The 21,213-nt window shown below is 38.2% G+C and overlaps 1 protein-coding gene across 7 annotated transcripts in view; it reads left to right on the top strand.

The window, feature by feature from the left end:
• PPHLN1 (periphilin 1) overlaps nt 1-21,213 on the top strand; it is a 150,283-nt gene that overhangs the window by 14,453 nt on the left and 114,617 nt on the right. For 5 of the 7 annotated variants that reach the window (XM_020903226.2, XM_070454553.1, XM_020903221.2 and 2 more), the window contains one exon: nt 19,947-20,111. The exons of the other annotated variants lie outside the window; for them this stretch is intronic. In XM_020903226.2, the coding sequence (XP_020758885.2) occupies nt 19,947-20,111 (165 nt within the window). The remainder of the gene's footprint in view (nt 1-19,946; nt 20,112-21,213) is intronic. 7 annotated transcript variants of the gene reach the window in all.

The following is a 21,213-nucleotide window of genomic DNA, read 5'->3' as shown; positions in this document are numbered from 1 at the left end:
AAATGCAAGATTTGATAACACGCAGACCATGTGTTAACAAAGAGTGTCTAAGCAAGGGCAGCTCAGGGGCAGCAGGCCGCTCTGGCTGTTCCGCTGCTTTTCTCTTTCTTTCTCTGGGAGTCAGTGATTTGAGCCAGGCCTTTTCTTTGCTCAAGGAGCTTGCTGTTTTGCTTTTTATTCCCAGCACTGTGTTTATAACCTGGCACATAGTAGGCACTCATGTTTATTGAATGGGTGTATGTTCTCTCTCTCTGTCTCTCAAAATCCTCTGTAGAGATCCAAGGGAGGATCTGGAGAAGGTCAAGAAGCTGTCAAAACTTTTGCTTAGGGCGATTGGGCTCATGGTGATGGTATATGAGTATATTATGGATTCATTATACAGCATCAGACGGCACAAATATTTGTTTATATGTTAGTTGTTTTTTGCTTCTATAAGTAAATCCTCTAACCCTCTTAGATGGGTGATATCACCTTCATGATTGTCATTTCTGCTAGGTTACAGCTTAGGTTGGGGTTGATCTAAAGTGATTTAAGGTGGAAAAAATGAAGAGGCCTACCATATTTCAGAAGGGGCAGATTTAATTATTACCAAATGTCATTTTTTCCAGGTTGATTTATAGACTTGATGTTTCTAATAAATATCTCAATTTAAAAATATTTTCAGCTTGATAGAATTATTTTTTAGTTTACCTGGAATAAACAAGTGATAAAATGTAGGACTAATGCAGCAATGAGAAAAGGTACAGATTATTTTTTAAAACAATTTTTTTTAGGTCTCTTAACTCTCGTATGGATATATCCTATTAGAAATTTGGGATACTTAAAAGGATTTTCTGTGTGGTTATGCCATTAACTGAATATATATCTTTGGGTTTGTTTTACTTTTTTCTTTTCTTTTCTAGTTAGATTTTTTTAAAATGTAACACATTTGTTGTTGTTTAGCCACTGAGTCATGTGCGACTCTTTGTGACCCTATGGACTATAGCCCACCAAGCTTCTTAGTCTGTGGGATTTGCCAGGCAAAATACTGGAGTCTCTGCTGCTGAGCCACTGTGAAAGCTTCTGTAACACATTTACATGGCTTCAGATTATAAAATAAGGTATATTTAGAGAGAAGATGACTTCCTTTAAATGATAATTTATTGTGATTATCTATTTAGCTAGTGCCTGCTTACTGTAAGTGAGGTATAAACTTCCTAATCTTCAAAACAATTTTGGGTGTTGAATAGTATAACATTTATAGAGCTTAGTAGAGCCTTAAAATGTAGACAGAAATTTATATGTGGAAATATATTTTCAGATAACAATGGGAAATACTGATGATAAAATCATGGAGAAAGTTACAACATAAAACCTTTATGACACTATTCTGCACTGTGTGTACATGCTACGAATATCTTAATGATACAACACACTGCAGTGGGAGTTGGCTTAAAGAGCTGTTAAAATTGAAAGCCAGGAGACCTGCCCAGAGGCTATTGCTAAGCAAAGAAGCTGGTTTAAATAAGATGGGGAGGAGTGAATTTTAAGATAGGAATCAGTTTATCAGTGTCATAACTCAAATATATCAGCAAATCTGGAAGACCCAGCAGTGGCCACAGGACTGGAGAAGGTCAATCTTCATTTTAGTTCCCAAGAAGGTCAGTACTAAAGAATGTTCAAACCATCAGACAGCTGCACTCATCTCCTATGCTAGTAAGTTCATCATTAATATCTTGCATGCTAGGCTTCAGTGTTACACAAACCACGGACTTCCAGACGTCCAAGTTGTGTTTAGAAAAGTCAGAGGAAAGTGAAAGTGAAAGTCGCTCAGTTGTGTCCGACTCTTTGCAACCCCATGGACTATACAGTCCATGGAGTTCTCCAGGCCAAAATACTGGAGTGGGTAGCCTTTCCCTTCTCCAGGGGATCTTCCCAACCCAGGGATCAAAACCAGGTCTCCCGCATTGCAAGTGGATTCCTTACCAGCTGAGCCACAAGAAAAGGCAGAGGAACCAGAGATCGAATTGCCAACTTATTTGCTGGGTCATGGAGAAAGCAAGGGAATTCAAGAAAAACATCTACCTCTGCTTCATTGACTACACTAAAGCCTTTGACTTGTGGATCATAACAAATTGTAGAAAGGTCTTAAGGAGATGGAAATACCGGATGATCTTACCTGTCTGCTGAGAAACCTGCACACGAGTCAAGAAGTGACATTTAGCCACCTGGTATGGAACAACTGATTAGTTTTGGGTTTAGAAAGGAGCACAGCAGGGCTGTCTGTTGTCACCATGTTTGTTTAACCTGTATGCCGAGCACATCAGGAGAAATGTCAGGCTGGATGAGTCACAAGCTGAAATCAAGAGAGGCAGGAGAAATATCAACAACCTCAGATGTGCAGATGACACCACTCAAATGGCAGAAAGCAAAGAGGAACTAAAGAGCCTCCTGATGAAGGTGAAGGAGGGGAGTGAGGAAGTTGGCTTAAAACTAAATATTAAAAAAGCTAAGATCATGGCATCCAGACCCATTGCTTCATGGCAAATAGAAGGGGAAAAGGTGGAAGCAGTGACGGATTTCCTCTTCCTGGGCTCTAAAATCACTGTGGATGGTGACTGCAACCATGAAATCAGAAGACAATTGCTTCTTGGAAGGAAAGCTATGACAAACCTAGACAGTATGTTGAAAAGCAGATCCATCATTCTGCCGACAAAGGTTCATATAGTCAAGTCTATGGCCTTCCCAGTGGTCTTGTATGGTGTGAGAGCTGGGTCATAAAGAAGGCAGAACACCAAAAAATTGATGCCTTTAAACTGTGGTGCTGGAGAAGATTCCTAAAATTCCTTTGGACATCATGGAGATCAAAGCAGTAAATTTTAAAGGAAATCAACCCTGAATACTCATTGGAAGGACTGATGCTGAAGCTCCAGTATTTTGGTCACCTGATGTGAAAAGATGACTCTTTGGAAAAATCCCTGTCGCTGGGAGAGATTGAGGGCAAAAGGAGAAGAGGGCATCAGAGGATGAGATGGCTGGATGGACATGAACTTGGGCAAACTCTGGGAGATGGCGTGGGACAGGGAGGCCTGGCGTGCTGCGGCTTTGGGGTTGCAGGGAGTCAGACATGACTTGATGACTGAACAACAACAAAAGACCAATGGGTAGGACCCTCTAATCTTGTTGTCTGTGTGAGAATGGATTTGAGAAAGTTCGTATCTCAAGGCCTTTATTTTTCTCTGAAGTAAGAGGTGGCAAGGTCATCTGTTGAAAGCAGTGGAGGGAGAGGGAGGCTTGAGGCCAGGACTGAAGCTTTGGCGTAGCTGGTGTCGGGATCTCCTGACCAGAGATGCTCAAAAACACGGTTGCTGAGGCTCTGTAAGCTTAACTCCTGTAGGGGCACCAATTTGGGAGCAGCGAAAGCAAGTTGTATTGATTTAAGATTGCAAGATGAGTGATGGACCCAGGGAGGTAAGAATTATTGAGGTAATATGTTATGTGGAATGGACTGATTAGGAAAGGGAATAAGGCTGTGAGACAGACAGTGAATTGAAAGCAGTGAGAGGTTGAAGGACAGGAAAGTCTCTGTGAGGTTGAAGACGAGGTATGGCGGAAAGATAAGTAATCAATATCTTGGAATGTAATGTTTCCAAAATGGAGCAGTTCTGGGTACTGAAATTCAGTGTATGTGGCAGGAATGAGGGTGGGTGAAGGTTATTGGAGTTGAGATTAACGGAGCTTTGAGGTTGGATTTTGGATCAGTGATATAAATTAGGGCTCTCAGTCCTCACTGTACATTAGATTCAGCTAGAGAGCTCTTAAATACCAGTGAATGGGTCCTCCCTGGCTAATGAAGTCATGATCTTTGTGGCTAGAATTTGGATGTCAGTGTTGTTTAAAAGTTCATCAGGTAATTCCTATTTGCAGAGTTAAAGTCAGATTGTGACTGAGCACTGAAGTCACTGATGATGACAGTTGAGTTCAAGAGGTCAGGTGAGGGAAAGGGAAAGTGAAAGTCGCTCAGGCATGTCGGACTCTTTGTGACCCCATGGACTATACAGCCCATGGAATTCTCCAGGCCAGAATACTGGAGTGGGTAGCCTTTCCCTTCTCCAGGGGATCTTCCCAACCAAGGGATCGAACCCTGATCTCCCACATTGCAGGCAGATTCTTTACCAGCTGAGCCACAAGGGAAGCCCAAGAATACTGAAGTGGGTAGTCTATCCCTTCTCCAACGGATCTTCCCGACCCAGGAATCAAACGGGTTTCCTGCATTGCAGGAGAGGGAAGTCCTCAGTGAATGAGGATGTTGTAGTAAAACCTAAACAAAGTTTTCATTTTATGCCATTTTTGTGTGTGTCAAAGTGAAACAGAGGCATTTTTTCCTTTTAAAATAATTTCATCAGCTGTAAGCAGATAGGGAGATACGTTTTTACACAAGTGTCTGTGAAATCAGATTAGATGTATTCAACTGTAAATCTAAAGGTCAGTCTTACTTCATTAAGTTCTCTGGCTTCTAGGCTCCTCCTAGATGGGGAGGAATCCAGACAGCTTTTCTCCTTTTGGAGCACGGAACATGCCCAGACCTTATCCAAGTTCATTCCTCTCCTATTTTAATTCCGTTAGATTGATCTCTCCATTCCCCCAGTCAGTTTGTCTTACTCTGTAAAGTCTGTATTCTCATATCCTCTCTCCCTAAGAATCATACACTACAGATTTTCTGGTGAACACTTATTATGGTTATTAATTTAAAGCCTTCCTTTCCCCTCAATAATGTTATACTCCTTTGATGGCTCTTGGAAAATTATTCCTTTGCCTTTTATGTTACACCTGCATTTCAGTTTAAGAAAAAAATGGAGGTTTTTAACTTTCTCTGTGACGTAGAACCCTTTAGCAGTCTGGTGAAGCCTATTACTTATCGTTATTATAGCCTAAAACTATTAAAAATCATATCTGTGATATAGTGGTATATACTTCTTTAAGTAGGTTTTAGATGTCAAGCAAGAAGTAATGGTAGGGATTTCATTGCTGTGGTTTCAAAGGAGTGATGAGTGTAAATGATACTCTTGAGGTATCTGCAACAGCTGTAACATAATGTAAAAATATCTGTGATTTCTCTTAGTGGCAAAGCCAGAGGTAGTCCTGCTGCTGTTGTGTTGTTTGTTGCCTGCTTTTAGGTGGAAAAGTAATTTTCTATTCACATCTCATTTCATGGACTGGCAGAATTCTTAGGTGAAAATGTTTAAGTGATACAAACTGGAAATATACATAAAGTTGTAATTATTACTTGGACCTAATAAAATCATAATTAAAATTTTTAAAATATTTGCTTACAAAACGAGATCATTTAGTAATATTTTAAAAACTGTATTGTTGTGTAATATTGACATGTACAAGATCGTTCCTTAGCTGCATTGTGCATAAAAGCTCCAAACTGGCAACAATCCAGATATCCAACAGTGTGGATAAATTAATTGCGCAGTTATACAGCAATGAGAAAGAATGGACTGCTATCAAATGCAGCAACATGTGTGAACCTCCCAAACAATACTGAAACAAAAGTGTATGTCTTATATGTTTCCTTTTATATAAAGTTTCAAGATAGGCAGAATTAGCTGGGAAAGAGGTTGCTTTTGGAAGACAGAGGTAGTGACTGGGAGAGGGCACAGAAAGGCTTTTTGCCATGCTAGGAATGTTGTTTCTTGATCTGGGTGGTAGTTACACAGTGTGATAACCTTGTGAAAATTTATCCAATAATAACATTTACAGTTAGTATACTTTTTTAGATGAATGTCATACCTCAATAAAACTTCATGTAAAAATTTGAAAGATGAGCGCCCCCAGGTCGGTAGGCGTCCAATATACTACTGGGGAAGAGCAGAGAAATAGCTACAGAAAGAATGAAGAGGCTGAGCCACAGCAGAAATGATACCCAGTTGTGGTTGAAAGGATAGAATATATTTTTTCCCTAAATATAAAACTTTAGCAGATCCTTCAAAAATTGAGAACCCACTCTCACTAGTGTCTGAGATAGAGAAAGTTAATGTTCTATTTTATTTTGTATGTTTGGGTTCTCTGCTCTAACAAAAAAAAAGATGATTTTATTGCATTTCTCTTTCTCTCTTTTTTATTAGTTTGTCCCATTGTCCCATTCATTCTCAAGGCTGATACACCAGAAATATGTTTGAAAAACTATTGCTGTGACATAAAATGTGACATCAAATAGGGACTTTAGACGGTACTTACTACACTAGTATGTCCTCAGTTGTAAAGTATCTATTTTGTGAACTTCTGAGTTTGATTAACCTAGAAGGCAACTGGACATATATTTTGGTGCTAATGTTAAATTACATTTTAGTTGAGTATTGGAAAGCTTATCCTTAGTTGTAACTTGACAAATATACCAGTTATTATTTAGTACTTTAGAGCACTTAAAAATTCCTCTGTTTTGATAATAAGTTACTTGTAAGGTACTTCACATAAATTTTTATTTGGTTTTAAACTTGAGTAGATAAATAGGAGACTTAAGCCCAAAGAAGTATATTACACAGAATCTGCATGTAAACATGCACATTCTTTTATTGGAAGGACATTGATTATGACAGAACATCCACATTTAACTTTTAGATGTCCATAAGACCTTTATTTTTAAAAATATGCTTTCTGTTTAATCTGTAATTTCTATGAGCTTATCTGACTTTGTAGCCTTGATAAAAGTTTTGTGACAATGGCTTTTAGACACCAGTAAGTTTTCAGTTGTGGAAGTCCACCTTGTTAGCCTGATAGGGAACAGATAGAAAATGTGGAACATTGTAATGAAGTTGCAACATAAAATGTCCACTTTCTGTTGGCTTATTTCAGATTTTTAGGGGTTATAAAGTTTGGAAACTAGGATCAAAACATTTAATGGTTTATATTCTGGACACTGTAATATAACTGGAACTGAAGTAGTCCTGTCTATTTCTACTTGTCTTCTTCTGTTAACAAATGTATGTCAAGTAAAAGATTTTCTAATCTTGGTGGCAGTGAACATTATAAAGATCGAGGGTAGTGATGAGCAGCAACATTTAAAAAAATTTTTATTTTGGGGGAGTTCCCTGACAGTCCAGTGGTTAGGACTTGGTGCTTTCACTGCCATGACTGGGGTCAAACCTTGGTTGGGAGGCTAAGATCCCACGTACTGTAGGGTACAGCCAAGGGGAAAAAAAAATTAAAAAGATTTTTTTCTATCACAGTTAGTTTTGAGTTATATAATTAGGTTTTATAATTAAATAGTTACATAACAATATTTCTTTCCTTGAGTTAGTTGAATGTTTGTACTGTTCATTTCATTGGTTATTTCTCTCTTGGAGACTGTAGGGAGTTGGAAATAAATTTTTTAGTGAATTCAGAACTTGAGTTTGTTAATTTCTAACATCTTGTAGATAATATACGGTCCATATATTTGTTCCATATATTCTCAAATTTAAATGTACCTCAAATAACATTAAGAGATCTTTCTTTTATCCAACTTGAAATAAGTAATCAAGTCTACTAAACTTAGCAGTTCAGTTATTTACATATTCTAGATAATATTGCTAAAATTATGTTAATGTGGAAATATTCCTTTTTTTCCATTCTTATTTTATGAAACACTTTTAAAGTGTGCACTTGCATACTTTTAATTCTTTTTGTACCTCACATTTTATCATCTAGTAATGTTCATGTTAATATAACTTTTTTCATTATCTTTTGAAAATTTTCAGACCTACAGCAAAGTTGAATTTTATAGTGAACATCCATTTATTCATCATTTAGATTCAACTATTAACATTTTATTAAAATGTTTTCATCCATCTATCTGTCCTTTATAAGTACACCTAGTCCATCAGATTTTAGGGATGCATTTCAGAGGAGACTGGACGACACTACATTTTCCATTAGCTACTTAAACATGCATATCATTAGCTAAAGTGCAGTTTTTTTTAGTATAACTGTGAAAATTACATATATTAGATGCAAAATCTTAAGTGTTCATTTGCTGAGTTTTGATTTAGTAATGGTCCTGTGTGTAGAGCTGCCCTGCTGCTGCTGCTGTATTGCTTCTGTCGTGTCTGACTCTGGGCGACCCCATAGACGGCAGCCCACCAGGCTCCTCCGTCCCTGGGATTCTCCAGGCAAGAGCACTGGAGTGGGTTGTCATTTCCTTCTCCAATGCGTGAAAGTGAAGTGAAAGTTAAGCCGCTCAGTTGTGTCTGACTCTAGGAGGTGTCTAATCTCTTGGCGGACAAAATTGCATGAACTTTCATTTTGTTGTTACTATTTCCAGAGAGACAGGATCAGTCTCAGCTACATTCTGTGATATGTTCTAGTTTTCTGGGGACAGTTCCAGCTTCAGATATTTGACATATTATTCCCCAAAGCCATTGAAATGACCCAGGGATATCAATATTTCATTGAAAATTCAGTGAGTGAATTAAACCAGTAAGTGCTACAGTGCAGATATTGTGTTGCTTAGTCACTAAGTCATGTCTGACTCTTTGCTACTCCATGGACTGTATCTCGCCAGGCTCTTCTGTTCATGGGATTTCACAGGCAGGAATTCTGGAGTGGGTTGCTGTTTCCTTCTCGAGGGGATTTTCCTGACCGAGGGATCAAACCTGTGTCTCCTGCTTTGGCAGGCAGGTTCTTTACCACTGAGCCACCAGGGAAGCCCTACAATACAGATATGTGTCTAAAGCATGAAGGATCGGAGTGAGGAAACCTCAAGCTTTTGAAAGCAGAAGTCCTCCAGACTTGTGGGTAATCAAATTTTTAATTAGGTGTTGTACTTTTCTGGTAAAAAGCATGTGATGCCAACAGTAGTATAAAACTGAGATGCAGACTGAATTTATGTATGTGGTATTTGTCATGTGCCAAGTAATATTCCAAGTGCTGGGAATAGGGCAGTGAATAAGATCAAGGTTTCTGTGCCCATGAAACTTCCATTCATACTAAGTTGATTGTGTCAGGAAATCTGGCAGTTGAATAGTTACATATACCATTGTACTTAGTTACTTTGGTGGTGGGTTAATGTGTTTTAGTTGTTTTTGACTTTTTATTTATAATGGTGAAAATTAAGTATATATAAAAGTAGACAAAACGGCATAATGAACTCCCCATGAACTAATCATTCAAATGGTATTTATTGACTCATGGTCAATCTTGTTTTGTCTATGCTTTTACCACTTTGCTCTTTCTTAGATTAGTTTCAAGTAAATTCAAGATACTTTATTTCAAATGGAAATATTTCAGTATGTCTCAAAAAAGAAAGAAGGGGTGCTTATATGTTAAAATAAAATGTTCTTGTGTTAAAATGACTGCAGAGTATATTTTAATGACAGTGGAAAAGAAATGTTTTTAAAGAAATGTAATCCTGATAATTTGTACCCAGTTAGTAATAAGACTGAACATTAATGTGGAGAATTTGATATACATTTATATATTGAATCAAACAAAACATCAAACTTGGTACTTTTACTTAAACTAAAATGAAAGTGTTTTTCATAACAGGTATTTATAGTAAATTGGAATTTATAGAAAATGACAGAATAATTGGTTTTCTAACAAAACAATCACCATTTCAGATTTCAAAATTGCAAAAATCATTTGATATGTATCTTGGTCAGATTTCTGTTAGCACATGCAAACTGTGAATAGTCCTTATTCCAGAAATGCAGAGAGCCATGTGGAAGAAATTTTCTTGTCTCTAAGATAATGACAAATGTGAAAGTGTAAAAAATCATAACACTATACTTAAAAGAAGTAGTTAAGTTTATTTGGGAACCATGTTTTACTGCTTTCTCAGAAATGTCTCCTGGAATTTAATCTTACTCATTCTCCCTTCTTTGCTTGGTCTTTCCCTGCCATTAAGTTAGATGGTCTGGCTGACTTGTCAGCATTAGCAAGACACTATTCTGCTTGTAGAACAATCCCCCTTATCTTCAAAGACCTTTCTTTAGGACTCTCATGTGATTTCCTCCAGACCTCTGGGAGGTAGCTTCCTTAATCCCAGAGTTCTGCTCTTTGTCTTGCTTTACTGCTCTTAGTTAAAGATTATGAGATAAGTTACCAATAAATAAGCGCTCAGCTTTTTCTCTGTGTGGCTCTTTTCTGAACTCTCCCTGCACTGTCATAATCCTGTGTGTTTGTGAGAATTAGCTCAGTGTGACTGCCACATTTGGTGGCCGAACAGGGACCGTGTGAAGGTTTGCTTGCTCAAACCCGAGCGAGGGAAAAGGACATCTGCTCTCCCAGGTAGGAACTGTGGCCTTTAAGACTAGTAACGGAACGAAGCCTTCTAGATGTGCGGTACTTTAGCTTTCCGCTGTGGGTAACTCTGTCCTTGACAGCTTGCTCATAAGCGTCAGCTTTCTTTTCTGCTTGCCACTGCTGGTTGTAGGTTTCTGATTCAGACTTAACTAAACTTCTTATGGTGATTTATACTTGTTGTCCTTGGTATCCACAAGAAGGTTCTTTGAAAGTGTCTGACTGGGAACCAGTAGGTCATTGGTTAAAAAATGGTGTAGGTGTTGTTAATATACAGCATCTAAATACTTGGAATTTATGTCATAGTGCAGTTTTTGCCATAGAAGAGTGAGGAATCCCTTCAGTTCAGTTCAGGCAGTTCAGTTGCTCAGTCGTGTCCCACTCTTTGTGAGTGCATGCCTGCAGCACGCCAGGCCTCCCTATCCATCACCAACTCCTGGAGCTCACTCAAACTCATGTCCATTGAGTTGGTGATGCCATCCAACCATCTTCTGTCGTCCCCTTCTCCTCCTACCTTCAATCTTTCCTAGTTTCAGGGTCTTTTCCAATGAGTCAGTTCTTCACATCAGGTGGCCAAAATATTGGAGCTTCCACTTCAGCTTCCACATTAGTCCTTCCAATGAATATTCAGGACTGATTTCCTTTAGGATTGACTGGTTTGATCTCCTTGCAGTCCAAGGGACTCTCAAAAGTCTTCTTCAGCCCCACAGATCAAAAACGTCAGTTCTTCAGTGCTCAGCTATCTTTATGGTCCAGCTCTTCCATCCATACATGACTACTGGAAAAACCATAGCTTTGGCTAGACGGACCTTTGTTGGCAAAGTAATGTCTCTGCTTTTAAATATGCTGTCTAGGTTTGTCATAGCTTTTCTTCTGAGGAGCAAGCATCTTTTAATTTCATGGCTGTAGTCATCATCTGCAGTGAGCATTTTTCCCCCATCTATTTGCCATGAAGTAATGAGACCGGATGACATGATCTTAGTTTTTTGAATGTTGAATTTTAAGCCATTTTTTTCACTCTCCTCTTTCACTTTCATCAAGAGGCTCTTTAGTTCCTCTTCGCTTTCTGCCATAAGGGTAGTGTCATCTGCATATCTGCGATAATTAATAATTTTCCCTGCATTCCAGCTTATGCTTCATCCTGCCCAGCATTTTGCATGATGTACTCTGCATGTAAGTTAAATAAGCAGGGTGACAATATACAGCCTTGACGTGCTCCTTTCCCAATTTGTAACTAGTTCATTGTTCCGTGTCTGGTTCTAGCTGTTGCTTCTTGACCTACATACAGGTTTCTCAGGAGGCAAGTGAGGTGGTCTCGTGTTCTTGTCTTTAAGAATTTCCCACAGTTTGTTGTGATTCACACAGACAAAGGCTTTAGAGTAGTCAGTGAAGCAGATGTTTTTCTGGAACTGTCTTGCTTTTTCTATGATCCAGTGGATGTTGGCAATTTGATCTCTGGTTCCTCTGCCTTTTCTAAATCCAGCTTAAACATATGGAAGTTTTTGGTTCACGTACTGTTGAAGCCTAACTTGGATAATTTTGAGCATGAATTTGCTAGCGTGTGAGATGAGTGCAATTGTGCAGTAGTTTGAACATTCTTTGGCATCACCTTTCTTTGGGATTGGAATGAAAACTGACCTTTTCCGGCCCTGTGGACACTGCTGAGTTTTTCAAATTTATTGGCATATTGAGTGCAGCACTTTCACAGCATCATCTTTTAGGATTTGAAATAGCTCTACTGGGATTCCATCATCTCCACTTGCTTTGTTCGTAGTGATGATTCCTAAAGCCCACTTGACTTCAGACTCCAGGATATCTGGCTCTAGGTGAGTGATCACACCATCTTGGTTATATGTTTCATTAAGATCTTTTTTTTATAGTTCTTTTGTTTATTTTTGCCACCTCTTCTTAATATCTTCTGTTTCTGTTAGGTCCATATTGTTTCTGTCTCTAATTGAGCCCATCTTTGCATGAAATGTTCCCTTGGTATCTCTAATTTTCTTGAGGAGATCTCTAGTCTTTTCAAGTCTATTGTTTTCCTCTATTTCTTGGCATTGATCACTTCAGCAGGCTTTCTCATCTCTCCTTGCTATTCTTTGGAACTCTGCCCTCAGATGTATATATCTTTCCTTGTCTCCTTTGTCTTCTCCCTTCTCTTCTTTCTCAGCTATTTATAAGGCCTCCTCTGACAACCATTTGGCGTTTTTGCATTTCTTTTTCTTGGGGATAGTTTTGGTCACCACCTCCTGTACAATATTGCAAACCTCTGTTCATAGTATCGATGAAGTTAAACACATTCCTACAGAAGTTTATGGTCCTTTATCTAAAGATACAGTTGGAATTATTTTAGGCTGTTCCAGCGTAACTATGAAAGGTATTCATATTTACCAGGGGTGATTGATTCTGATTACTCAGGCAGTATTCAAATTGTGGCTGTCCCATTCTTATCATGCAGTGGAGAAAGGGACAAACTGTCACAGCTATCACTCTTGCCTTGTTTGTCCCCTCAGCAGAGAAAGAAATTAGGAAAGGAGGCTTTGGATCTACGAATGGGGCTTACTCAGTTCAGTTCAGTCGCTCAGTCGTGTCCGACTCTTTGCGATCCCATGAATCGCAGCACGCCAGGCCTCCCTGTCCATCACCAACTCCCGGAGTTCACTCAGACTCATGCCCATCGAGTTGTTGATGCCATCCAGCCATCTCATCCTCTCTCGTCCCATTCTCCTCCTGCCCCTAATCCCTCCCAGCATCAGGGTCTTTTCCAACGAGTCAACTCTTCACATGTGGCTTACTAGACTATGCTAATTGACTAACAGCCCCACATAAACTCTAAAAATTTAAGACCTTTCTTTCAAGGGTTTAATAGATCAGGAACTTATATAGCTATTATCACAAAACAAGAATGGCCTTCCATCTGGCCTTTAAAAAGAGAGTCCATGGACAGATGTTACTTGTTGGGGGATTCCAAGAATCATATCAGAACACCTTTCCAAAAATCTGTACAGATTCAGAATGGCATGTAGCTATTATCTGTCCTTACATCATGAATATTCCTACAACTTTATGGGGGTGAGGTATATTAAAACAATATCAATTAAAACTACACACAAATTTACCCTCAGGGCCACTGCTATTATATACCATACAAATCATCTGGATTGATGAACTGCACCCCCTCCCCCTGCCCTCGCCCCAGTCTGGATAGAGCAGTGACCTATGACTAAAGAAGAAATTGGGCATATAGAACAATTGGTTAAAGAATAATTAGATGCAGGACATAGAGAATCTCCCTCAAGCCCGTGGAATACTCCCATCTTTATTATCCCCCCAAAATCAGGAAGATGGCATTTAATCCATGATTTAAGAGCAATTAATGCTCAAATGCAACCAGTGGGTTCATTACAACCAGCTATTCCAAATCCCTCTCTAATTCCAAGTGATCACACTAATAATTATAGATCTTAAGATTTGCTTTTTTTACCATAACTTTACATTGTGAAGATAAACAGAAATTTGCAGTTTTAGTTCCTAAAATAAATATTCATCGTCCTTTACAATGATATCAGTGGAAATACTTACCTCAGGGTGTGAAGACTAGCCCTACCACATGTTCAAGATTTGTAGATCTAAGTCTGCAACTGTTAGGACAACAATTTCCCAATGCCTGTATTTATCATTATATGGATGATATTCTTTTAGCACACTCTTCACCACAAAAATTGGCAGAAATTCTCTCTTCCTTATAGACATATTTGAATTCTCAGGGTTTAATAATAGCTCCAGAGAAAATCCAACACATGCCCCCGTGGAAATATCTTGGCTTTCACATTTTACAAAAAACAATTACTCCTTTACAATTTTCCTTCAAGGTTCCTGAACCATTAACACTTCTTTCTTTACATCAATTCTTGGGTCACTTAAATTGGATACAACCTACCTTAGGCATCCCAACATATACAGAGCTTCCTTTCCCTTGTGGCTCAGCTGGTAAAAAGTCCTCCTGCAGTGCAGGAGACCTGGGTTTGATCCCTGAGTTGAGAAGATCCCCTGGAGAAGCGAAAGGCTACCCACTCCAATATTCTGGCCTAGAGAATTCCATGGACTTTACAGTCCATGGAGTCACAAGGAGTTGGACACAACTGAACAACTTTCACTTTCACTTTCTTTCAATTATTACAGGGAAATGAAGATCCTGCCTCACCCTGCTGTTTTTCTCCTCAACATTATGCTTTATTACCACAATTGAGCACTGCTTATGTTAAACATTTTCTTGACAGGTGTGTTCCTTCACATCCTTTGTCACTGATTCTTCTTCTATCAAACAAACTCCTACAGCAATGTTTGCCCAAATCTTACCTAAAGAGATAAAAAGCATTGAATGGCTACGTTATCCTAGTCAACCAAAATACCATTTCTTCCTGCTTACCGGAGAGACTACATCAAGGACACTTAGGTCTCTGTTGCCTTACTGGCTCAGATCCACAAACAATTTATGTGGGAATATCTAAAGAAAATGTAGAATCATTATATCAAACTAATGAACAATTTCAAATCGTCATATCAGGTTTTACAGGGGAATTTATTTACAACTTGCTGATGGATAAAAGAATTTCTGTTTTACAATTAGTGCCCTTTTCTTTACATCCTATTATCTCTAGACATCCTGTAACTAACGTGCTTACCTACTGTACAGATGGCAATCAAAATTGAGGAATAGTGACCTAGAAAGAAATATCAGAATGGATAAAGATCTTTACCAGCACCCAAACTTCCCCACAACATTCTGAATTAGCTGCTGTCTTGCTTGCATTGCAAACCTTGCGAACTTTACTCTCTTAACAGATTCCTTTTATGTTGTTAATATCGTTCAACAATTGCCCGATTCTATTTTAAATACTTCAGTCGATAAACCATTACTTTCCCGTTGTTTCTATTCAGACTCTTTTAACTAAACGACAACATCCTCTTTTTCATAGCTCATATTGGAGGACAAACACAATTTCCTGGACCTCTTACTTTGGGAAATCAACAGGCTGACTCTTCTCTTCACCTTATAGGATCAGTGGTTACCGCTGCCTTTCAGTCACATCAGTTCTTCACCAGGGTGCCAAGGCACTACATAAACAATTTGCTCTAACCTTACTGGAAGCCAAAAAGATTGTTAGTACCTGTCCCACCTGTCAGTTTTTCACTCCTTCTCTCCCAGAAGCTGGCGTTATAACCCTCGTGGTTTCTTCTAATGAGTTATGGCACATGGATGTTACTCATTATCCTCCATTTAAACCATTTCACTTTGTGCATGTAACTGTGATATTTTTTCAGGCTTTTAATGGGCTACCACACAACATGGAGAACAAGCACATCATGTGCAAGCTCACCTTGAATGTTTTGCTATTTTAGGGCACCCTCAAACCATTTAAAACTGATAATGCTGCAGCATATACATCACACAAACTTAGGGATTTCTTTCATCTATGGGATATTAAACACATCACAGGTATTCCGCACAACCTTACTGGACAATCCATTATTGAATGCGCAAATGGGCTACTGCAATTATTTTTAAATAAACTGAAAAGGAAAGAATTAACCCCTCCTAGGGAATGATTATATATTGCCTTATTCACTCCTAATCACTTGTCAGTTTCCAAAAATTCTTCACAATCATCTGCTGTTACTAGACATTTTGCTACTCCACATTCGCAAGAATGCTCTCTGGTCCTTTTTAAACAACCACCCTCTCCTATTTGGCAAGGACCTGTTAAATTACTAACATTGGGAAGGGGATTTGCTGCTATTTTGTCTCCATCAGGTCCACTTTGGATCCCTGCCCATTGTGTGAAACTTTTATCATGTGTTGGCACCAAAGACTTCAGGATCCATTACTGCAGTTTCATATGTTGACCACCCAGCTGACTCTTCGTGGCTGGCATGCCTCTTCCGAAAAGACTGAGGAATAATCAGTCATTCACCAGCCGGTGACATTATGTGGGGTGATATTGAAGTCTTACTTTAAGAGCTGAAATAGTTCTTGCTAATAGTGGCACACCTATTACTCCTGAAAATATGTTGCTTTCCCTTTTAGCCACTATAACCGTTAACTCTGCCCATGAGGTATGGCTGTTTCAGGTTAGTTTTTTTATTTCTGTTTTTCACTAGGGTTCCTGCTCATATACTACTTGACAATAACTGTGCATACTGGGCTCACTTAATGAATCCTGCTCTGTTGTCTGTTGTCACATGGGAAGATCCAGAGCTTCCTATTTCTACCAATGATTCCACCATTACTGGGGGAGAGTGGCTTTCTCCTTCATCTGTTTTACCTATGCACACCTTAGAGTCTCTTGGACCATTAATGGTTCACAATCCACCCTTCTGCATAACTAATTGAACGAATGCACAGATATGTGCTTACACCAGCACTTGGTGGCATATGAATAATATGATAAAACCCCCCAAAACGATCAAATTGTTACCAGTAGACGTTAGACCTTTGTGTCTACTTCTGGTTTCCAAGGAAACTTAGCATCTGCAGTGTCTCACCCAAAACCATCAATCCCATTATGTATTCATGCGTGGGTTGATATGCCACTGTTTGATGGATTTAATTGGCATGTTTGTGGATCTCACAATTTTTCCCCACAGCTCCTCCTGATCGATAATTATACAATAGAAAATTGGGGTCCCCAAGGATTATTGGTTCAAGACAGTAACAAAACTTGACATGGTCAGATTTGGAATTGGTCTTTTCTCTTTCACTATAATAAATCTGATCCTTTATGGAATCCCAGATTTACTGGAGTGTACCCTGTTTAAAATTTGCACCATTACAATACTCTCCTACTAAGATCCTCATGTGGCGTCATCTTGCGCTTCCTTTTTCTCATGGGTTTTGCAACGGGGCCCTGGAATCTCTAACAGTTATCATTTTGTTTGGAACTTTACAGACATGAATGCCCATGTTAATATCTGCACTACCAGACCATACATCTTTGCCCTTGCTTATGATTTTACCCTTTCTATTAAATTGACCCTGGTGTGGTGGTTCTCATCTAGCTCAAATTGCTCAAACTATCCAGGCTAGTTTGGGATAGAAAGCGTTTTTTAGGTGCTCTAATAGTTTCCATCATAGCTGTTGCCATGGTAGCTGCTGTTGCAGCCGCTGCTGCCACTGCCCTTTCTGCTTCCTTAGAAACTGCTGACAAGTACTTACTCTTATAGCTAATACAACTTCTGACTTTACTGAACAGTGGAAATGGATCACATGGTTTTATCTTGACTTGTAGCTTTGGAAGCTGCAGTTTTATGGCTCGGTGAAAATCAGCATGTTCTTTGAACTTGATCACAGTTAGACTGTGATAGCATGTTTTCTCATGTCCAGAACATTGATTGCTTTATTTTCTTGACTCACCCGCACTGAGGCGATGCTAACGCTGTTCTTCTGACAAGAAGATCAGAGAAACACTCATTAAAGCAAGAAGAGGGGATTTGTGGGAACCATGTTTTACTGCTTTCTCAGAAATGTCTCTTGGAATTTAATATTACTCACTCTCTCTTCCTTGCTTGGTCTTTCTCCTGCTCTTGAGTTAAGCGGTCTAGCTGACATGTCAACATTACCAAGACACTGTTCTGCATGCAGAACAATCCCCCTTATCGTCAAAGGCCTTTCTTTGGGACTCTCATGTGATTTCCTCTAGACCTCCAGGAGGTAGCATCCTTAATCCCAGAGTTCTGGTCGTTGTCTTGCTTTACTGCTCTTAAAGATTACAAGAAAAGTTTCCAATAAATAAGTGCTCAGCTTTTTCTCCCTATGGCTCTCATAATCCTGTGTGTTTGTGAGAATTACTCAGTGCGACACCACCAGAGGGATGGTATAATGTATATATTTGTACACTTTCTCAAAACATAAAGGAAACGGCAATTTCATCTTCATGATGCTAGATACAAGAAATATCATTAGCAGATTTTTTCTTTGGCTCGTTAACAACTTTGGATTGATTATTTTCATTTATTATTTGGTAGGAACAAACGGGTATTGTATAATTGAATTTTATGGTTTCCCACAATTGGAGAAATCAGTGATTTTAATTTTATGTGCAACAAATTTTGAATTAGAAGATGCTGTAAATTTTGGCTTAGTGACAGCTTTTTTAAAGAAGCTCAGTATTTGCTTAGATTTAATTGAAATCTCTGTGAAAGATAGTGTTAAGAGGAGAAAAATCACTAGATTCATTTGTGTACTATATTTTATGTGATCATGCAGAATATATATTAGAACTTAATATGTTGCATACTAAAGGAAGCCACTGTATATCCCCATGGGAAAAAATTACATGGCTCAGTTTAACTCTCAGATGGATATGAACTGTTTTTTTGTGGCACATGAACAAATTTCCTACCCTTTGGGAAATTTGGCATGGATGTAGTTATTTAATAACTACTAAAATAGTTTTATATATTTAAATAGCTATCTTATAGCTATTTAATAGCTACTGAATAGTTGTAGTTATTAATGCTAAGAAGCAATTTAAGAAAATAGCCACTTTGAGGAATTTAGTGTTTCACTTAGACTTGCAAAAAGGGTAATCAAAATAGCAAACAATTTTTGATACTTGGTGTATCTTACTGCCTTAAGTGTTTTACAGTTTGGTTTTTCTTTAGTTCTCGCAACCTCATGATGTAGTTACTAGTATTGATGTCATTGTTCAGATAATGAAACTGAGACTTTAAATAGTAAAATTACCACTCCCGAATGTTAGGCATTATTAGTTTTTTATTTTGTCAAATTAGTGATCATATCTTATACTTGGGTAGCTTGCCAATTTCTTTCACACAGGCCTCATCTGATATTGATAGACAGCATGAGTGCTCAAGACCAGATCATTTAGAGATGCGTGTTCTGCAGCTCTCTGGTTCTTCTTGGTGATAATCATTTTCATTTTACAGCAGCTTCTAGTCTAAGATAGGTGTTATGCTCCCTCTATTCAGTTTCCCAACTCCCACTAAGAATCTGTTCAGCTAAACTTTAAAACATTAACATATTACTTTGAGAATTAGTTCAGCTTTTATATCGAGTTTTATATTGCTTCCAAACTTATGTCACAGGCTCTTCTCTTAAGTGCTGTTTTAGAAATAGCAAGATGTATCTTCTAGATCTTTCTAGCTCAGTATTATCTCCTTATTTGCTGGTTATGTGTAAAAATCTTTTATTTTTTCTGGATAATAAACTTCAGACACAGTAAACAAAAGATGTGTGCTATCTTAACTGGTTTTACTTCTAAAATACCTGGACAATTAGGGATTAGAGCTACTATTACATTCTCCCTTTCGTAGTTTATTTCTTTATTTTTTATTTATTTTTTCATTTATTTTTATTAGTTGGCTAATCATAGTTTATTTTTTTATTAATAACATTGTATTTTTCTTTTACTTATGATTGGATTTTTACATTGCTGCATGTTACTTTTAAACACCTGGCTTTCTCATTGAACAGTTTCATTTCCTTTAATTCATGTGAAGACCTTACTATTAGTTATTCATGTTATTTCATTAATGCATTTTTGTTTGTTTATACATTTACTCTATTTGATTAAGGATAACTCCTATGCTTTTTAAAAAACCTTTCCAAAACCAAATAGAGAAGTTAGTGATTTTTATATATTTCTTTTTGTCTGTTTTAGGATGGCTACCGTAGAGTAGTTAATGTTGTGCCAAAGAAACCACCACTGCTAGACAGACCTGGTGAAGGAAGCTACAATAGATATTACAGTCATGTTGCTTACCGAGACTATGACGAGGGCCGCAGTTTTTCTCATGATCGAAGAAGTGGTCCACCTCACAGAGGAGTATGTAAATTTCCCCCATGTGCTAATTGTTGTTTTTTGTAAATTTAAGAATCATGTGATTTTTGGAATTTATGTGACTGGCCTTGAAGGCAGTTGAATAAACACGTCCTGCTTGATGCTCTGTTGAATTGCCTGCTGGAGCAGTCAAATGGGAACTGGTAGTCAAAAATCTTGGGGTGCTGGACAAAGTGGGTAAGCGCTCTGGATTGCTCTGTCTTACGTTTAATGATATTGATTCCAACTCGCCTGCTTTTTTATCCCTTCAGTTGGCGAGGGTTTGTAGAACCAGATAAATGTAATCTTACCTATTGCTTTTGTATTCAGTAAGAATCCGCCTGCAGTGCGGGAGACCTGGGATCAATTCCTGGGTTGGGACGATTCCCTGGAGAAGGGAAAGGCTACCCACTCCAGTATTCTGGCCTGGAGAATTCCATGGACTGTATAGTCCATGGGGTCACAAAGAGTCAGCTTTCAACAACTGAGCGACTTTCACTTTCACTTTCAAATGATAAGCAGGTAGTTATCTTCTGTTACTGAATGTGCCCGGTTAAAATTACGTTATTTTCATCATGATGAAATGCTGTGGGTGAGGTTGGGTTAAGGTTGTTGAGACTCAGTCTCATATTGTTATAGTTATTATTAAAGTCTGCTTCTTAACTCGGATTAGAAAGCTCTCCAAACATTGCCTTTCCTATAATAAACATTTTTTAAATGTTAGCTACTATTGCTATTATTATGTTTTTTTCTTAATCATCTTTAATAATCTAGAAACATATTTAATGTTGCAGTAATCTGTTATTGGACTTGATTAAACTAATTCCTTGATGCACTTTCTTGACATAACTTGCATGTTTACATCATTCTTCTGTCAAACCATTTTCCTACATTTTCTCATTTTTCCCCTTTCCTACCATGTAATATCATAATTAATGACATATTCAGTCATTGCTTACAATAAAATTTGACCTCACAGTAGCCTTCGGAATTAGTTTCCATTCTTTATGCCTGAGGAAATGGAGGGAAGGTGATTTACCCAGGATTAATACATGGGAGTCCAGTTCTCTTACTACTACATTATATGATCCTTGACAATTTTAAAGTG

This window comes from Odocoileus virginianus, chromosome 24 (assembly GCF_023699985.2).
Source record: "Odocoileus virginianus isolate 20LAN1187 ecotype Illinois chromosome 24, Ovbor_1.2, whole genome shotgun sequence".
NCBI lineage: Eukaryota > Metazoa > Chordata > Mammalia > Artiodactyla > Cervidae > Odocoileus > Odocoileus virginianus.
The sequence above is the reverse complement of the archived record's forward strand: the minus strand, read 5'-3'. Positions and strand labels throughout refer to the sequence as shown.